This window comes from Gouania willdenowi, chromosome 9 (assembly GCF_900634775.1).
Source record: "Gouania willdenowi chromosome 9, fGouWil2.1, whole genome shotgun sequence".
Lineage (NCBI taxonomy): Eukaryota > Metazoa > Chordata > Actinopteri > Blenniiformes > Gobiesocidae > Gouania > Gouania willdenowi.
Window position 1 is genome coordinate 16572011 of NC_041052.1, and position 13221 is coordinate 16585231.

Sequence of the window (13221 nt, forward strand, 5' to 3'; positions counted from 1 at the left end):
TGGACTCTGCTCTCACCGACAATGTGGACTCCAGAGATCCGGAGGACTGAGTGTCCCGGCTGCTGCGGCTCTTGGAGCGGAGCCGTGGTGATGATGGCGGAGATCCAGTGAAGGACAGAACATCATGACGAAGCTCCTCTGAGTCGTAGCTGTACGGCGGAGGGTTTTCACTGCAGGTCAACTCTGAAAGAAAACAGGAAAACAAAAGAAATACAGTCACATGGAAGAATGTCCAGACTCCGTTTCATCTTGGCTCTAAAGTGAAAAAAAAAAAACTATAAAGAATTATTGTATTAATCTATTACATTATCTACTTCTAAATGGTTGACAATATAATGTACATGTTAAACACTGCTAGCACACAATAAGAGTTTATACATTCAAAACTTCTTCAAATTTCAATAATGAAAAAAATTGATACTTAATGGTGAGTTTGGACGAAATAAAAATAAAAAAAAACAAATAAATATATAAATAAAATAAGAGAAAATATAAAATAAAATAAATTGGTCTTTTGTTCTCACCAAAATGTATTTACCAAATCAAACGCTTAACAGTGATACAAAACCATTTCTTCATTTTTGATCAAAACGTTTTAAAAAGCACAAAGATTGCTGTACAAACAAACAAACTGAAAAAATACGCTGTTTTGAAATCATCACACAGCAGTTGTTGTGACACATGTTTAACATCATGCAACAGGAAAAACACGTTTAACAAGGAGGGGACCACATGTTGTCTTTCACATGTTTGTTATTTGACACATTTTAGGACACACCGAGTCCTATAGTTACCCCTGAGTCATCAGCACCTATCAGTATTATCATAGGTATCAGCCTTAGGTGGGACGCAGCAGCTGCAGAGAGGTGGCGTGAGAAAAGGTAGAAAAAACAGGCTGTAAACAGGAAGGAGAAAAAGGGAAGACACTGAACGTACAGCAGGAAATGCTGTAGAGAACTCAAACAGAGCCGCACTGTAGAGAACATTTCCATCGGAATGAACAATCTTTAACAAACTGTGATTCATGCTGGAACATTAGAGCAAGTTGCAGTTTCTCTGTATGTCATCAAGATAATGTTTTTAAGCACTCTTTTTAAGCACCCTAATTTTCCATATTCTAGATTATATTATGTATGTAGGGTGTTTAGAATCGATGATCAATCATAAGAATAACTAATAGGGTGCCCAAAGATTATTCTTCCATTGTACAACACTGTTCATGGAACAGTGTCCATTTCATTTGATTAAAAAAGCTTGTGATCCAAAACATATTCCTAAAGAGCCCCAAACAGGTCCGAACAGTACAAACTATAATAAACAAATAACTAAATTAAAAAGAAACAAAGTCCAGGTAATGAAAATGCTCATTGGAAACTCAAACCTGGGAAAGCAAACATGAACATCCGATATAATGCACCAGCAAATCTTATTGTGGAAATATATATAATGTATTGCTAATAAACAAAATATGTGCACATTTATTTTAAAAAGACACATTCATAGTACTTTTTGCACGGTTTTACAAGTTTAAATGCAATCTATGAACAGCATCCATGTTCAGTAAAGCCAATGATTCCTGTGTGTGTTTACATTTGGTCCGACCCTGATTTCTCTGATTTTACTTTTTTCCTTTCCTTTTTTCCGCATTGAAAATAGCCAGATAAGGCGATTTGGGCACCTGATTATAGATGCCTTCCTGGTGAGGTAGTCAGGGCACGTCCCACTGAAAGGAGACCCCAAGGATGACCCAGGACAGGCTGGAGAGACTATGACCTGGGAACGCCTTGGGATCCCCTTGGAAGAGCTGGACAAAGTGGCTGGGGAAAGAGAAGTATGGGCCTCCCTGCTTAGGATGCTGCCCCAGCGACCCAACCATGGATAGTAGATAGTAGATGAATGGATGGACTCTTACCAAAACTGAGCCACTAAACAGCCAACTAACTGGTGAAAGAAGGCATTGGAACTTAACTGCCTTTTGCATAAATGTTTTTGGCAGCTACAGGTTTGATTTGAGAGAAACACTGTATGCTTTTGTTGTAGTGATCACATGGACCCACCGTGGTTAGAGGAAGTGTCGGGGGCAGGTCCGTCCGGAAAATTCCGCTATCCGTCAGCTCCAGAGAGGAAACAGACTTTCAGCTCAAGGTTGCTCACACACACACACAAACACACACACACACACACCCAACCACCTCCTTCTGGTATAGAATGATTTTGTGTATTTTTTTATTATGTGTGTTGTTGGAGTGCTGTTGTGCATTTTCTTGTGTGTGTGTTTTTTTTTTTTAGAGTTTTAGTCTTCTTGTTTTTGTGTGTTTAAGTCATTTAGGGGGTATGTTATGAATCTAGATTACCTCTTATCGCGCTAACTTCCAGGATTCAATCAGTGTGTGCTGGACTACAAAGCTCGCTAACGTCTTACGGAGCTAAATCACCATGGAAACTTATGCTGAACGGCTAGCCTGGTCAGGAGCAGGGTATGCTGATGATACCCAACTGTATGTATCAATGAAGTCAGGTGAGACAAATCAGCTATCTAAACTTGAGGCCTGTCTAAAGGACATTAGGGCCTGGATGGACCAAAATTTTCTTCTTCTCAACTCAGACAAGACTGAGGTCATTGTACTGGGCCCGCGACACCTTAGAGAAACCTATGCTAGCCTAACTGCCCTAGATGGCATTACTCTGGCACAAAGCACAACTGTTAGAAACCTTGGGGTTCTATTTGATCAGGATTTATCCTTCAACTCTCACATAAAACAAACTTCAAGAACTGCCTTCTTTCATCTCCGTAACATTGCTAAAATCAGATCTATCCTGTCTCAGGGCGACGCCGAAAAACTAGTCCATGCTTTTGTTACCTCTAGACTGGATTATTGTAATTCTCTTTTAGCAGGCTGCCCGAGCAAGTCGCTTAAGACACTTCAGCTGGTTCAAAATGCTGCAGCACGTGTACTGACTAAAACTAGGAGAAGAGATCACATTACTCCTGTATTAGCCTCTCTGCATTGGCTTCCCATAAAATATAGAATAGAATTCAAGATTCTTCTTCTCACTTATAAAGCCCTAAATGGACAGGCACCAGTCTATCTCAAGGAGCTTGTAGTGCCATACAATCCCCCCAGAACACTACGCTCTCAAAATGCTGGACTACTCGTTGTTCCATTCATCTCTAAAAGTAGTATAGGAGGAAGAGCTTTCAGTTATCAGGCCCCATTTCTCTGGAACCATCTACCAACCACGGTTCGGGGGGCAGACACCCTCTCTACCTTTAAGGTTAGGCTCAAAACATTCCTCTTTGATAAAGCTTTTAGTTAGGAACCAGCTCATAGCTCATAATTAAGATGCAATAGCCATAGACTGCCGGGGGGGGGGGTCTGGCATGCTCGGTTGGAGAGAGGTTGGAGAGGGCGTTAAGAGAGAGGTCATTTAGGTTAGAGAGGGACCGGAGAGGGTCCCATTCCTCTTTCAAACACTCCCTCTATGTCTGCTTACTCCCTTGTGTGTTTGCTCCTGTACTCCTTCTGGCTTTTGTCTTGCAGGTCCGTGGGATCCTCAGTGTGGAGTTACAGAGACTCAGCGGCTCTGTCTCCACCCTTTTCTCTGCACACACCCAACACAGCATAACGTGGATGGCTGTTCATCATAGGAATGGGATCCACACAAGGTTCCTGCTGCTTAACAGAAGGTTTTCCTTGCCGCCATGATGAATTCATGTTGGGTGTGGGATACATATGTATGTGTATATACGTATATATGCATATGTGTGTATCCATAAAATGAAGAGTCCGTCCTTAAGACTGCTCTACTGTAAAGTGCCTTGAGATACCATTGGTTATGATTTGGCGCTATACAAATAAAGATTGATTGATTGATTGATTGATTGTTTTGGCTGGGATTTTAACGAGTGATAAAATCAATCAGTTCTCTTAGAAAGCGAGATGTCCAATAAAAGGTGATGTGTGAACACGTCACTGTGTGGAACTGATCTGACAGCTGACAAGAGAGAGAATATTTAGACATTGATGCAATCATTTCATTTACAGATGACATACTTTAGGAAAGATATGAATGTATATCTGATGGACTGATCTACAGTCAACTAATTAATATATGACTTCACCCGTCCGCGCATACGGATCTAGACACAGGCTTCATCAGCTGACTCTGTGAATGCGTCAAAGCGTGATAAATATCACGCTTTTACGCATTAACAGTGTCAGTAACTTCCTGCCTGGGTTCTTTCATTCCTGCCTTCTCTGTAACCAGTGTTGTTTTTGGTCTGAATTGTGGATTTCAATTATTTATAATTTTAAATTTAAGCAACACCTAACCTGGTCGGGACCAAGTTATGAAGTGGATCAGATCGGAGGGAGTATAAAAGCTCCGCCTCCTGGTGAGCTACACTGTTGCTCTTCAGCTGTCATCATGGATTTAAATTCATTTAAATTAATTATATTATATTCAATTTTATAAGTGGTGTCACCGATTTGGGAGGGAAAAAACACACAAAATGACGCATTAGGAGTAGAATGTCGACGCACAATCTGAGGCCGACATTGGACAGATGTATGCATGCTATCTGGGATGTTTGGGTTAGCTTAGCATGTAGCAGCACTGGTTTAGCAACTAAATGTGAACCCTCCGCATTAATGATACATGTTTAATTGGTGAAACCTTAAAGGTTTGCAGGTTCTCTCTCTTCAAACTGCAGCTCCAGAGTGATTTCAGTGCTACAGAGCTGTAATAAATACACTTTAATAATGTTGCGTAAGACTGCTTAGCCGATGCACAAAGCTCAGAGAGAAGCTGATTTGGTTTGTGACTGTGGCTGAACCTTAAAACCACAGTGGATCCAGCTGTTGGAGGCCACTCTGTCATGGTGCAGCACGTGCAAACAGGAGCCTGGTTTAATACCATAAAGCAGCGCTGCCCTCCTATTGATGACAAAGCAAAGACACAGTCCATAATCCTAATCCACAGAGATGAACTGCAACAGATGTGCATGACTGTCGTGAATATCCGCTGCACAGGAACAACAAAACTCGTACACAGTCATTTCATCTGAGGTTTTTTGTTTCACACCTTTAAGATCTGAACTAAAAACGCAGACACACATATCGTCCGTTAGGATGGGATGATGGATGATGAGAAATAAATGGAGATTTGCAAAACGCCTACGTCAGGACAAGAGAAAGTGTGAGTTCTTGCTGATATACAGTATGAGAGAGAAGGAGACATGTTTTGGGGAATCAGTATGGAATAAACACAACTACACATGTAAACGAGAGTGTCAAATTATAATAGTCACTGTACCAACACAGATTTTCTCTGAAAAGGACCTTTCATGAGGAATATGTATAAAAACCACAAAACCAAAGTCCTGGCTTAATGCAACACTGTAAGCTATTTGATACTCTATTTATAGATATGATAAAATATTCACACCACTAGACTGAGAATGCCTTCCTATTGTCAATACACATTTACACCATCAACCCCAAAAATACCATCAAGACCATCAAAATCTCAGGTGTCACACTTTAAATGGATCCGGTTTAAAACATCTATCTTAAACACATTAAGTAAAGCGTACATTATTCAGTTCGATATATAAAGAAAGATTTATCTTTGGGAAACCAGAGCCTCCATAAAGCCAGAAGGATGATCTGCACAATCCAGCCTAATATCGGCTTTCATCCCTGATTTATAACAACATTAGAACCAAAGATACACAGCTGTGGGACTGTGGATTATATAATTGAGTTATATATTATTTGAAATCAATATTATATACAGTATAATTCAAGTATTTATATACAAAGGCCATGTGCAGAGATCAAAGTATAGCAGGAATAGTTTTAAAAAAAAAAGAAGATCAACTGTCAGTTTTCTGGGTGTCATGTTAAACATTCCAGTTCTCAGTGACATCAATCAGTATGTTTACGTGCATCTTAAGAAAACCAAATAAATGTCTGGAGATTTAAATGGATGTAAACAACGGGTTGTCTCTACTGGAATCGGAAAATCCGTAGCTTGATTAATACCCCCAGATGATGGGAATGAAAACCATTAAGCTAATAGTGCATATAGACACGTTAGCTTGGTGAGAATCAGTTATGCACAAGCAAGACTCATTTCTGAGATGATTTTCCATTTCTGCAAATGTTATTTTCCATCTGTCCAGTTACATAACATGTTAAATATGCTCTAATGCAGAGGTTCCTGACCTTTTTTTCGTGACCCTATTTTGATATCACAAGCTGTCTGGAGACCCCAAAGACATTTTTTTAATTATTTTTTTTCATGTTTATTAAAGTGTGTTCCAAATACAGAGTAACCAGGATTAGTGCACAAAGTGTGCCACCTCAGATGTTTTTGTATTGAATTTTATTTTAACGAGATTTATATTTGAGAAAGTTTAAGTATGGGTTACAGTTATTTGATACGCATTGTGTGTGATGTGTATTTGAAAAATAATAATTAAAGAAATAGAATTTGAATCCGTTATTACCTAAGATTCTTTTTTTTTTTTTTACCAATTACTAAACATTTCAAGCACCCCATTTTAATTTCAGGTGACCCCAAGGTTGAAAAATACTGCCCTAATGGATGGATTTGTTTCTAGTTTTCATATAACTTTTCACTTTGACTGGAACAAATCTATTCTTTAAGACAAAGTATAGGGAAAAAATGTTTAAGGGAGGCACTGGTTTTTAAAAATTGAAAAAGCTCGCCTCTTCATGATAATATTTTGTAAAAAAAAAAAATAAAAAAAAAAGTAAATAGTTTAATAACAAATAGTACTCCAGCATGTGATCAGTGATTAGCCAAAATCATACATACAACTCACTGCATTCAGTAACAGCACAGGAGGAACAAAAAGACAGTCATCAACATCCTCCGCCAGATTGGTTGTCATTATAACTCACAACCTTTTCCTAAATGTCATAAATCTAAGAACTTAGATGTATACATAAGAAAATATTATCACATCAGAATATAAAATTACTATCTATCTTAAACGGTTTCTAAGAAGATACCTCAGAGTCCAAAAAACGGAACAAAGAAAATAACTCCTGAAAAATTATTGTGCGCTTCTCATTTTCGAATTCCATCAAGGTATTGATACACCGAATTTGGTTATTGCATCTTAAACTGTTTCTGAGAAAAGCTGTCCCCTTTGAAAATACCTCAAACAGAGTAAAAAAAAACGGAACAAGAGCAATAACTCCGGAAAAAATAATTGCGGACTTCTCATTTTCGAACTCCATCAAGGTATTGGTACCCTGAAGCCACACATTGAATTTGGTTATCCTATCTTAAACAGTTTCTCCCTTTAACTCGGATGGACGGACGGAACTCAAACCTATATCCCCCTTCCACAATTTGTGGCGGGGGATAATAATAAACACACTCACACACACCACACACACACACACCTTACATGAAGCCAGTGCAGTTTCCCACCACAAACCCACAGCACTCGCTCTGATCTGCAGTGAATCCTGAAATTAGTGCCAGTCAGTGAGCAGAGCAGGTCAGAGCGCGGCACACCCACCAATCAGGGAACACTGAAATAGCTCCAAGCACTCGCAGCTACTGATGCTCAGAATGGAAAGGAAACGCTCAATAAGGTTTCCAGGCTGCAACAATAAACAGATGCAGGAGGAAAAACCAGTACATCTGACATGATAATCTGAACTGCACAGACCAACCAGGGCACCTCAGGCATGATTTAAGGTGGCACTCTTCTATATATGTATATATAATGAATAAGTTAATGGACTAAAATACAACAAATCACTAAACAACAATCAACATGTGTTCAAGTTGACTTTATGGGAGGGATACATTGTCAATGTAAGTGAGAAAAGTAACAAAACAGTACAGTGATGAAAGTCAATATAAGCTGTGTTGCCAGGTTGGGTAGAGTGTCTGAAGGAGATGGTGAAGAATACATTTTTTGGTGCATTTTTGACAATTTAAGGTTGGAATTACCAGCTCTAGCGGTCTGTCTCCTACTCCTGGTGCAGACGGCTCCTTGTGATGTCTCCTTAACCTGATCCTCTGTCCCCAGCCGTGCGCCACTGTCCTTATTTTAACCTGTGTGTCTGTGTGCGGTGGCCAGGGTTTGTGCAGGGCGGGTGGATTTTTAATTATGTAAAAACGCCTTGAGTTTACACTGTGTTGTATAAAAGGTGCTTCTCTTTATTCAATTCAATTCAATTGAACTTTATTTATATAGCGCAAAATACAACAAAGTCATCTCAAAGCGCTGAACAAAATATAAAGTCCACAGTAAGAAAGAAAAAACCCAACAAGATCCACATCACACAAAGCAGCCATCCGCTTTGACTGGTTGGGGTTAGGGAACAGAAGGGCAAACAGAATAGCATATTAGAATAGTCAGTCAAATAGTAATTTTATAAATAAAAGTGATTGATAAAAAGTGACTGATATCAGCAACATAAGTGCAGACGACATTTTGGGTGAAACACTTCAAACACAGACACATTGTTAAATGCCAAAAGTAAATAAGCAGGAGAATATACAACCTGCTCATTCATAGACATGATAAATAGTGTATTTATTGGGCTCTGTTGGTCAGTTTAAAGTGTTTGAAATGTTAAATGAGCACCCTGTGTGGATAGCTTTAGTAACACATGCTACATACCTGAACACACAGTATGTAAGTTTGCATTAAATTCATATTTTTTCCCTCGGGCTTGAAGACCAGACAACATGTTACTTTTGAGGGCTCTGTGTCTGAAAAAAGTAGCTGCTTTAAAAGTGAATTAGTGCAGAAAGCCAAAACTGATTGAAAAATATTGGATACAAAAATGAAGATATTAAATTTTAGGGATCAATGTGTTAAGAAAAGCAGATTCATATTTGAAAATTGTGTTTTGTCACCCACTACAATAGTATAATCCATTATAATGCATGTTAGTTAGCTCAAGCTATAAGAACAGATGAAAACAAAGACGTTATAATAACCTTGTGCCTCTTTGGGTGGCTTGTATAGATTTAGATTGGGTTATAACCAAAGTTTTATTTTTTATAATTTTAATAGGAGAATTTTTCCTTTGTGTCTTGGGAAAAATGTAATGAAATGCATGACTGATGAACAATAAGCCTAAGCTCTGATGCTGTTAACATCCACCTTGGTACCTGCACTCTTATTTTTATTGTACTTGTGTGTATGTTCTTTATCATTTCTTTATAGTATTTATTTCTGTTGTATTGTGTTTATATTTTCTTTTATGCTGCTGGTCCCGAGAAACAAATATCGGTTCTATTGAAATTACGTTTTTATGAAAATGACAATAAAAATCCTTGAACCTTGAACTTGTGTTACTCTTATATGGACTTTTGTTTTAACTGTAAAAAGTGAATTTGCTTTGCACTTGCTCTTTACCGTTGTTGTTGTTTGTTGGTACTTTAGTGTACAGTCTGTACTGTAGCTAATTCTACTACATTTTTTGTGCAGTACAATGACTACAACCTATCAGTCCGTGAAAACAATAGGCTTCACGAGGTCAACTCACAACTCAACACTTAACATTTCATTAGCTGCCCCTCCTACACACACACACACACACACACACTACAAGCAGCTGAGACATTCCTCCAGCGCTCAGGCTGTCAGTAGTAGCAGCACAGAGAGGCCTTTGAGTCCCAGCAGGAGGGGTGGAGGGGGGCAAGGCAAGGCATGAGCACGAGGAGCCAGAAACACTCACAAACAGGCTGGGGATTTCACTGTACCACCAGTTACGCTGTAAACAAGAACTACTGCTGCAGCTGATATTCCCAGATCACTCAATAACTCGTATAGTTATCGTGAAAAATCACCAAAATTGGGTAAATTCAACCTTTTATACAGAATTATTTCTCAGTGAAAACTTCTATCCTGACAAATTATAATCATTTTGTTCCATACCTCTATCTATTCTGTCATTTTGTGTCACGGTCAGTAACAATAGTGACATTAAAACTTGGTTAACAGCGGCATTTCTTTAGTTCAACTAGCGTGCAGATGTTCATCGGTGCAGTGCATGATGATAAACATCCTATTAGCAGACTGATGCTGTACTGTAATGAGGAAATACATTTCAAAAAGTAAAAAAAACACACAACTGTGTTTAGCATAAATTAGGCTTATATTTAACTGAGAGTGCCTGATATTTTGACCCATTTTTTAGTGAGACTGTAAAAAAGTGAGTAATTGTAAAAGAAAAACGAGATCCTGAATGTGTTTTCTTTATTTATTTTCAATTTTCTTCACCTTTTGGTTATTTCTTTGTCAGTCCTGGTATATTTAATATCTCTATTCAGTTTATTTGAGTAGATTCTACAGGTATGCATATAGTATACATATATAGTGTCTGTCTCACCAAAAATAAGTGGGCGGGGTTTGGAAACGAAGTTATTAGTTATTTGCAGGTGTTATTTGTATTGCGATAGTGGCATAATTCCTTTTATTGCTCTAAAAACACAAATTGTATGAAAAAGTCAACCACATGTGCTTAAACGCTCAGGTACAGATATGTAGTAGGGTGTAAAATTATGACATTTTGAAGGGATATGAAACGGCTATTTCAGAAATGTGTTTGATTTTCCAGTTAAACAGCGGCATATTAAATGTGCCTTAAAGGAGGTTTTCATTCTAGTTTGTACATTTATTCATTATAGGTCTGTGAATTTATTAACCGTAGAAGTTAAACACAATATCTGTGCATCACTGATAATTTGCTGAGTTTAAGGAACAAAAAGACCATTCATGGCTGATACTGGGAGAGCAGCTGGCAGAGCCGGGCCTGCTGCAGAGATGGCCTGCCAGCTTTGGACCACTTTGACTAGTACACTGAACAGAGGAACAGGTGTCACACACACACATACACACACACACTCAGCACTTCCTCTGGCGTTCCTACATTTACTTTGGGAGAGGGCGCGGTGGAATTCTCCAGTGCTCCTGACCACTGTACCTCAGATGTTCATTGCCAGGTACAATGACACGTCTGTCTGCACTCTGCACCAGACACCTCAAATATTCATGACTGTGCAATTAGCCAGGACGGGGGACACCGGGACTGACACAGGAATCCTGCAGATTCAGCACGAGGTGTCAGGCTTGTGACTGACATCCCAGCAGACACGAACCGTCTGCAGTTTCCATTGTTTAATTTATTATTAATGAATATTAGTCACACATACAAGTGAAAACACAGTTTCTATAGATTTGTTAACTAATTAAGAACCCTAAAATGCCAAAGTAAGTAGACAAACAAAAGGTGGAGGCACTTTCTCATCATTTTTCTTTCCTTCATGCTTCTCTTCAGCCTTATTTAATGTTGCTATGTTGAAATTATTGTCACTGAGGACACAAAGACACACATACAAAGACACAGATAATGCACAAAATGATTTAAAAACATACACATTAAGGCTCCAAAAACAGAAAAAACAACAAAAGTACACAACATCTTGTGTTAATGTTCAGAATATTGATAATTTGATTATTAGATACAAACTGCTGTGATAAAAGTCACCCATCCCTGGGTTCCATTGAGTAAGTGCTTAAGTAGGAATTATGAGAAAGGTCTGAGCTAATAACTGTAATGTAGTACAAGGGGCGGAGCTAATAACTGTAATGTAGCACAAGGGGCGGAGCTAATAACTGTAATGTAGCACAAGGGGCGGAGCTATTCATTGTAATGTAGCACAAGGGGCAGAGCTAATAACTATAATGTAGCACAAGGGGCGGAGCTAATAACTAATGTAGCACAAGGGGCGGAGCTAATAACTGTAATGTAGCACAAGGGGTGGAGCTAATAACTGTAATGTAGCATAAGGGGCGGAGCTAATAATTGTAAAGTAATACAAGGGGTGGAACTATTAATTGTAACGTAACACAAAGGGCGGAGCTATCAACTGTAATGTAACACAAGGGGCAGAGCTAATAACGGTAACGTGGACAATTACTGCAACGTAACAAAATGGATGGAGCTAATTACTGTAACGTAACAAAAGGGGCGGGGCTAATTATTGTAACTTAACAAGGGGGCAGAACTACTAGTTGTAACGTGACAAAAGGGGCGGAGCTAATTATTGTAACGTAACAAAATGGGCGGAGCTAATTACTGTAACGTAACAAAATGAGCGGAGCTAATTACTGTAACGTAACAAAATGAGCGGAGCTAATTACTGTAACGTAACAAAATGGAAGGAGCTAATTAATGTAATGTAACAAAAGGGGCGGAGCTAATTACTGTAACGTAACAAAAGGGGCGGAGCTAATTACTTTAACGTAACAAAGGGGGTGGAGCTAATTATTGTACTGTGACAAAATGGGGGCGGAGCAAATCACTGTAATACTATTTTCTTTCCTCTTTTATGTAATGCTTTGTTCTTTTTTGTCTTTGATGCTTTTCTATTATTTTCTTTTGGTGGGAATTACAGTGAATTAACAAAGAGATCAATAAATCCTTAATCTAAGGATTTAAAACACAGCCTCCTGAGGAGTAAAGGTGAAATATTTCACTTTCAGATGACCTTCCCTTTTACCCATCATGTTGTAATACATTAACCATGAGACAGGCTCGTCTTCAGCCTCCCGTCAATGCTGTGATCGTAATTAATTATGGCAAAATAAAGCCATCAGAGAGCTGCCCTCCTTTAAAGCTGCTGCCATTAGCAATCAGAGTCAACATTCGGCCTGGAAAACCAAACAGCCAGGACGCTTTTATTTTACGAGTAGGGAAAATAAGCCATGTCGTACATGCTGGGTGAAGTTTTTACAAGCAGGACAAACATGGGTGTGTTAGTGGAAGGCACACCCACATCACGTCAGTCTGTCCTCACACAGTCCTGTATAAAAAGACGGACACCACAGTTTAGTGTTGGAAAAAACACCATCATGTGTGTTTTACTGTGCAACACATGGAACATTGCAGCCCAGAGTCCTTAGAACATCAAGCCAGAGGTTTTGTAGGTTTAAAGGTTTCAGTGAAAGAAGTGACGGCCCTGTAAGATACAGCCAACAGCAAAAACCACAACAAAGAGCAGGTTATTGTGAAAACTGGCCTCCAACAGGCTCCTAAACCCTCAAGGGCTAATCCAGCAACGTTATTACAACATAAGGAATAGAATTCACACTGCGGCTAATCCACACCAGTATTGTTCAGCTGTGCTGATTCAGCAGAAAAGGTTTACCTT

At 38.9% G+C, this 13221-nt stretch overlaps 1 protein-coding gene across 1 annotated transcript in view; it reads right to left on the reverse strand.

Moving 5' to 3' along the window:
- Positions 1–13221, reverse strand: part of LOC114469701 (breakpoint cluster region protein) — a 55231-nt gene that overhangs the window by 30697 nt on the left and 11313 nt on the right. The window contains exon 2 of the mRNA XM_028457451.1: positions 17–183. Coding sequence (XP_028313252.1) covers positions 17–183 — 167 coding nt within the window. The remainder of the gene's footprint in view (positions 1–16; positions 184–13221) is intronic.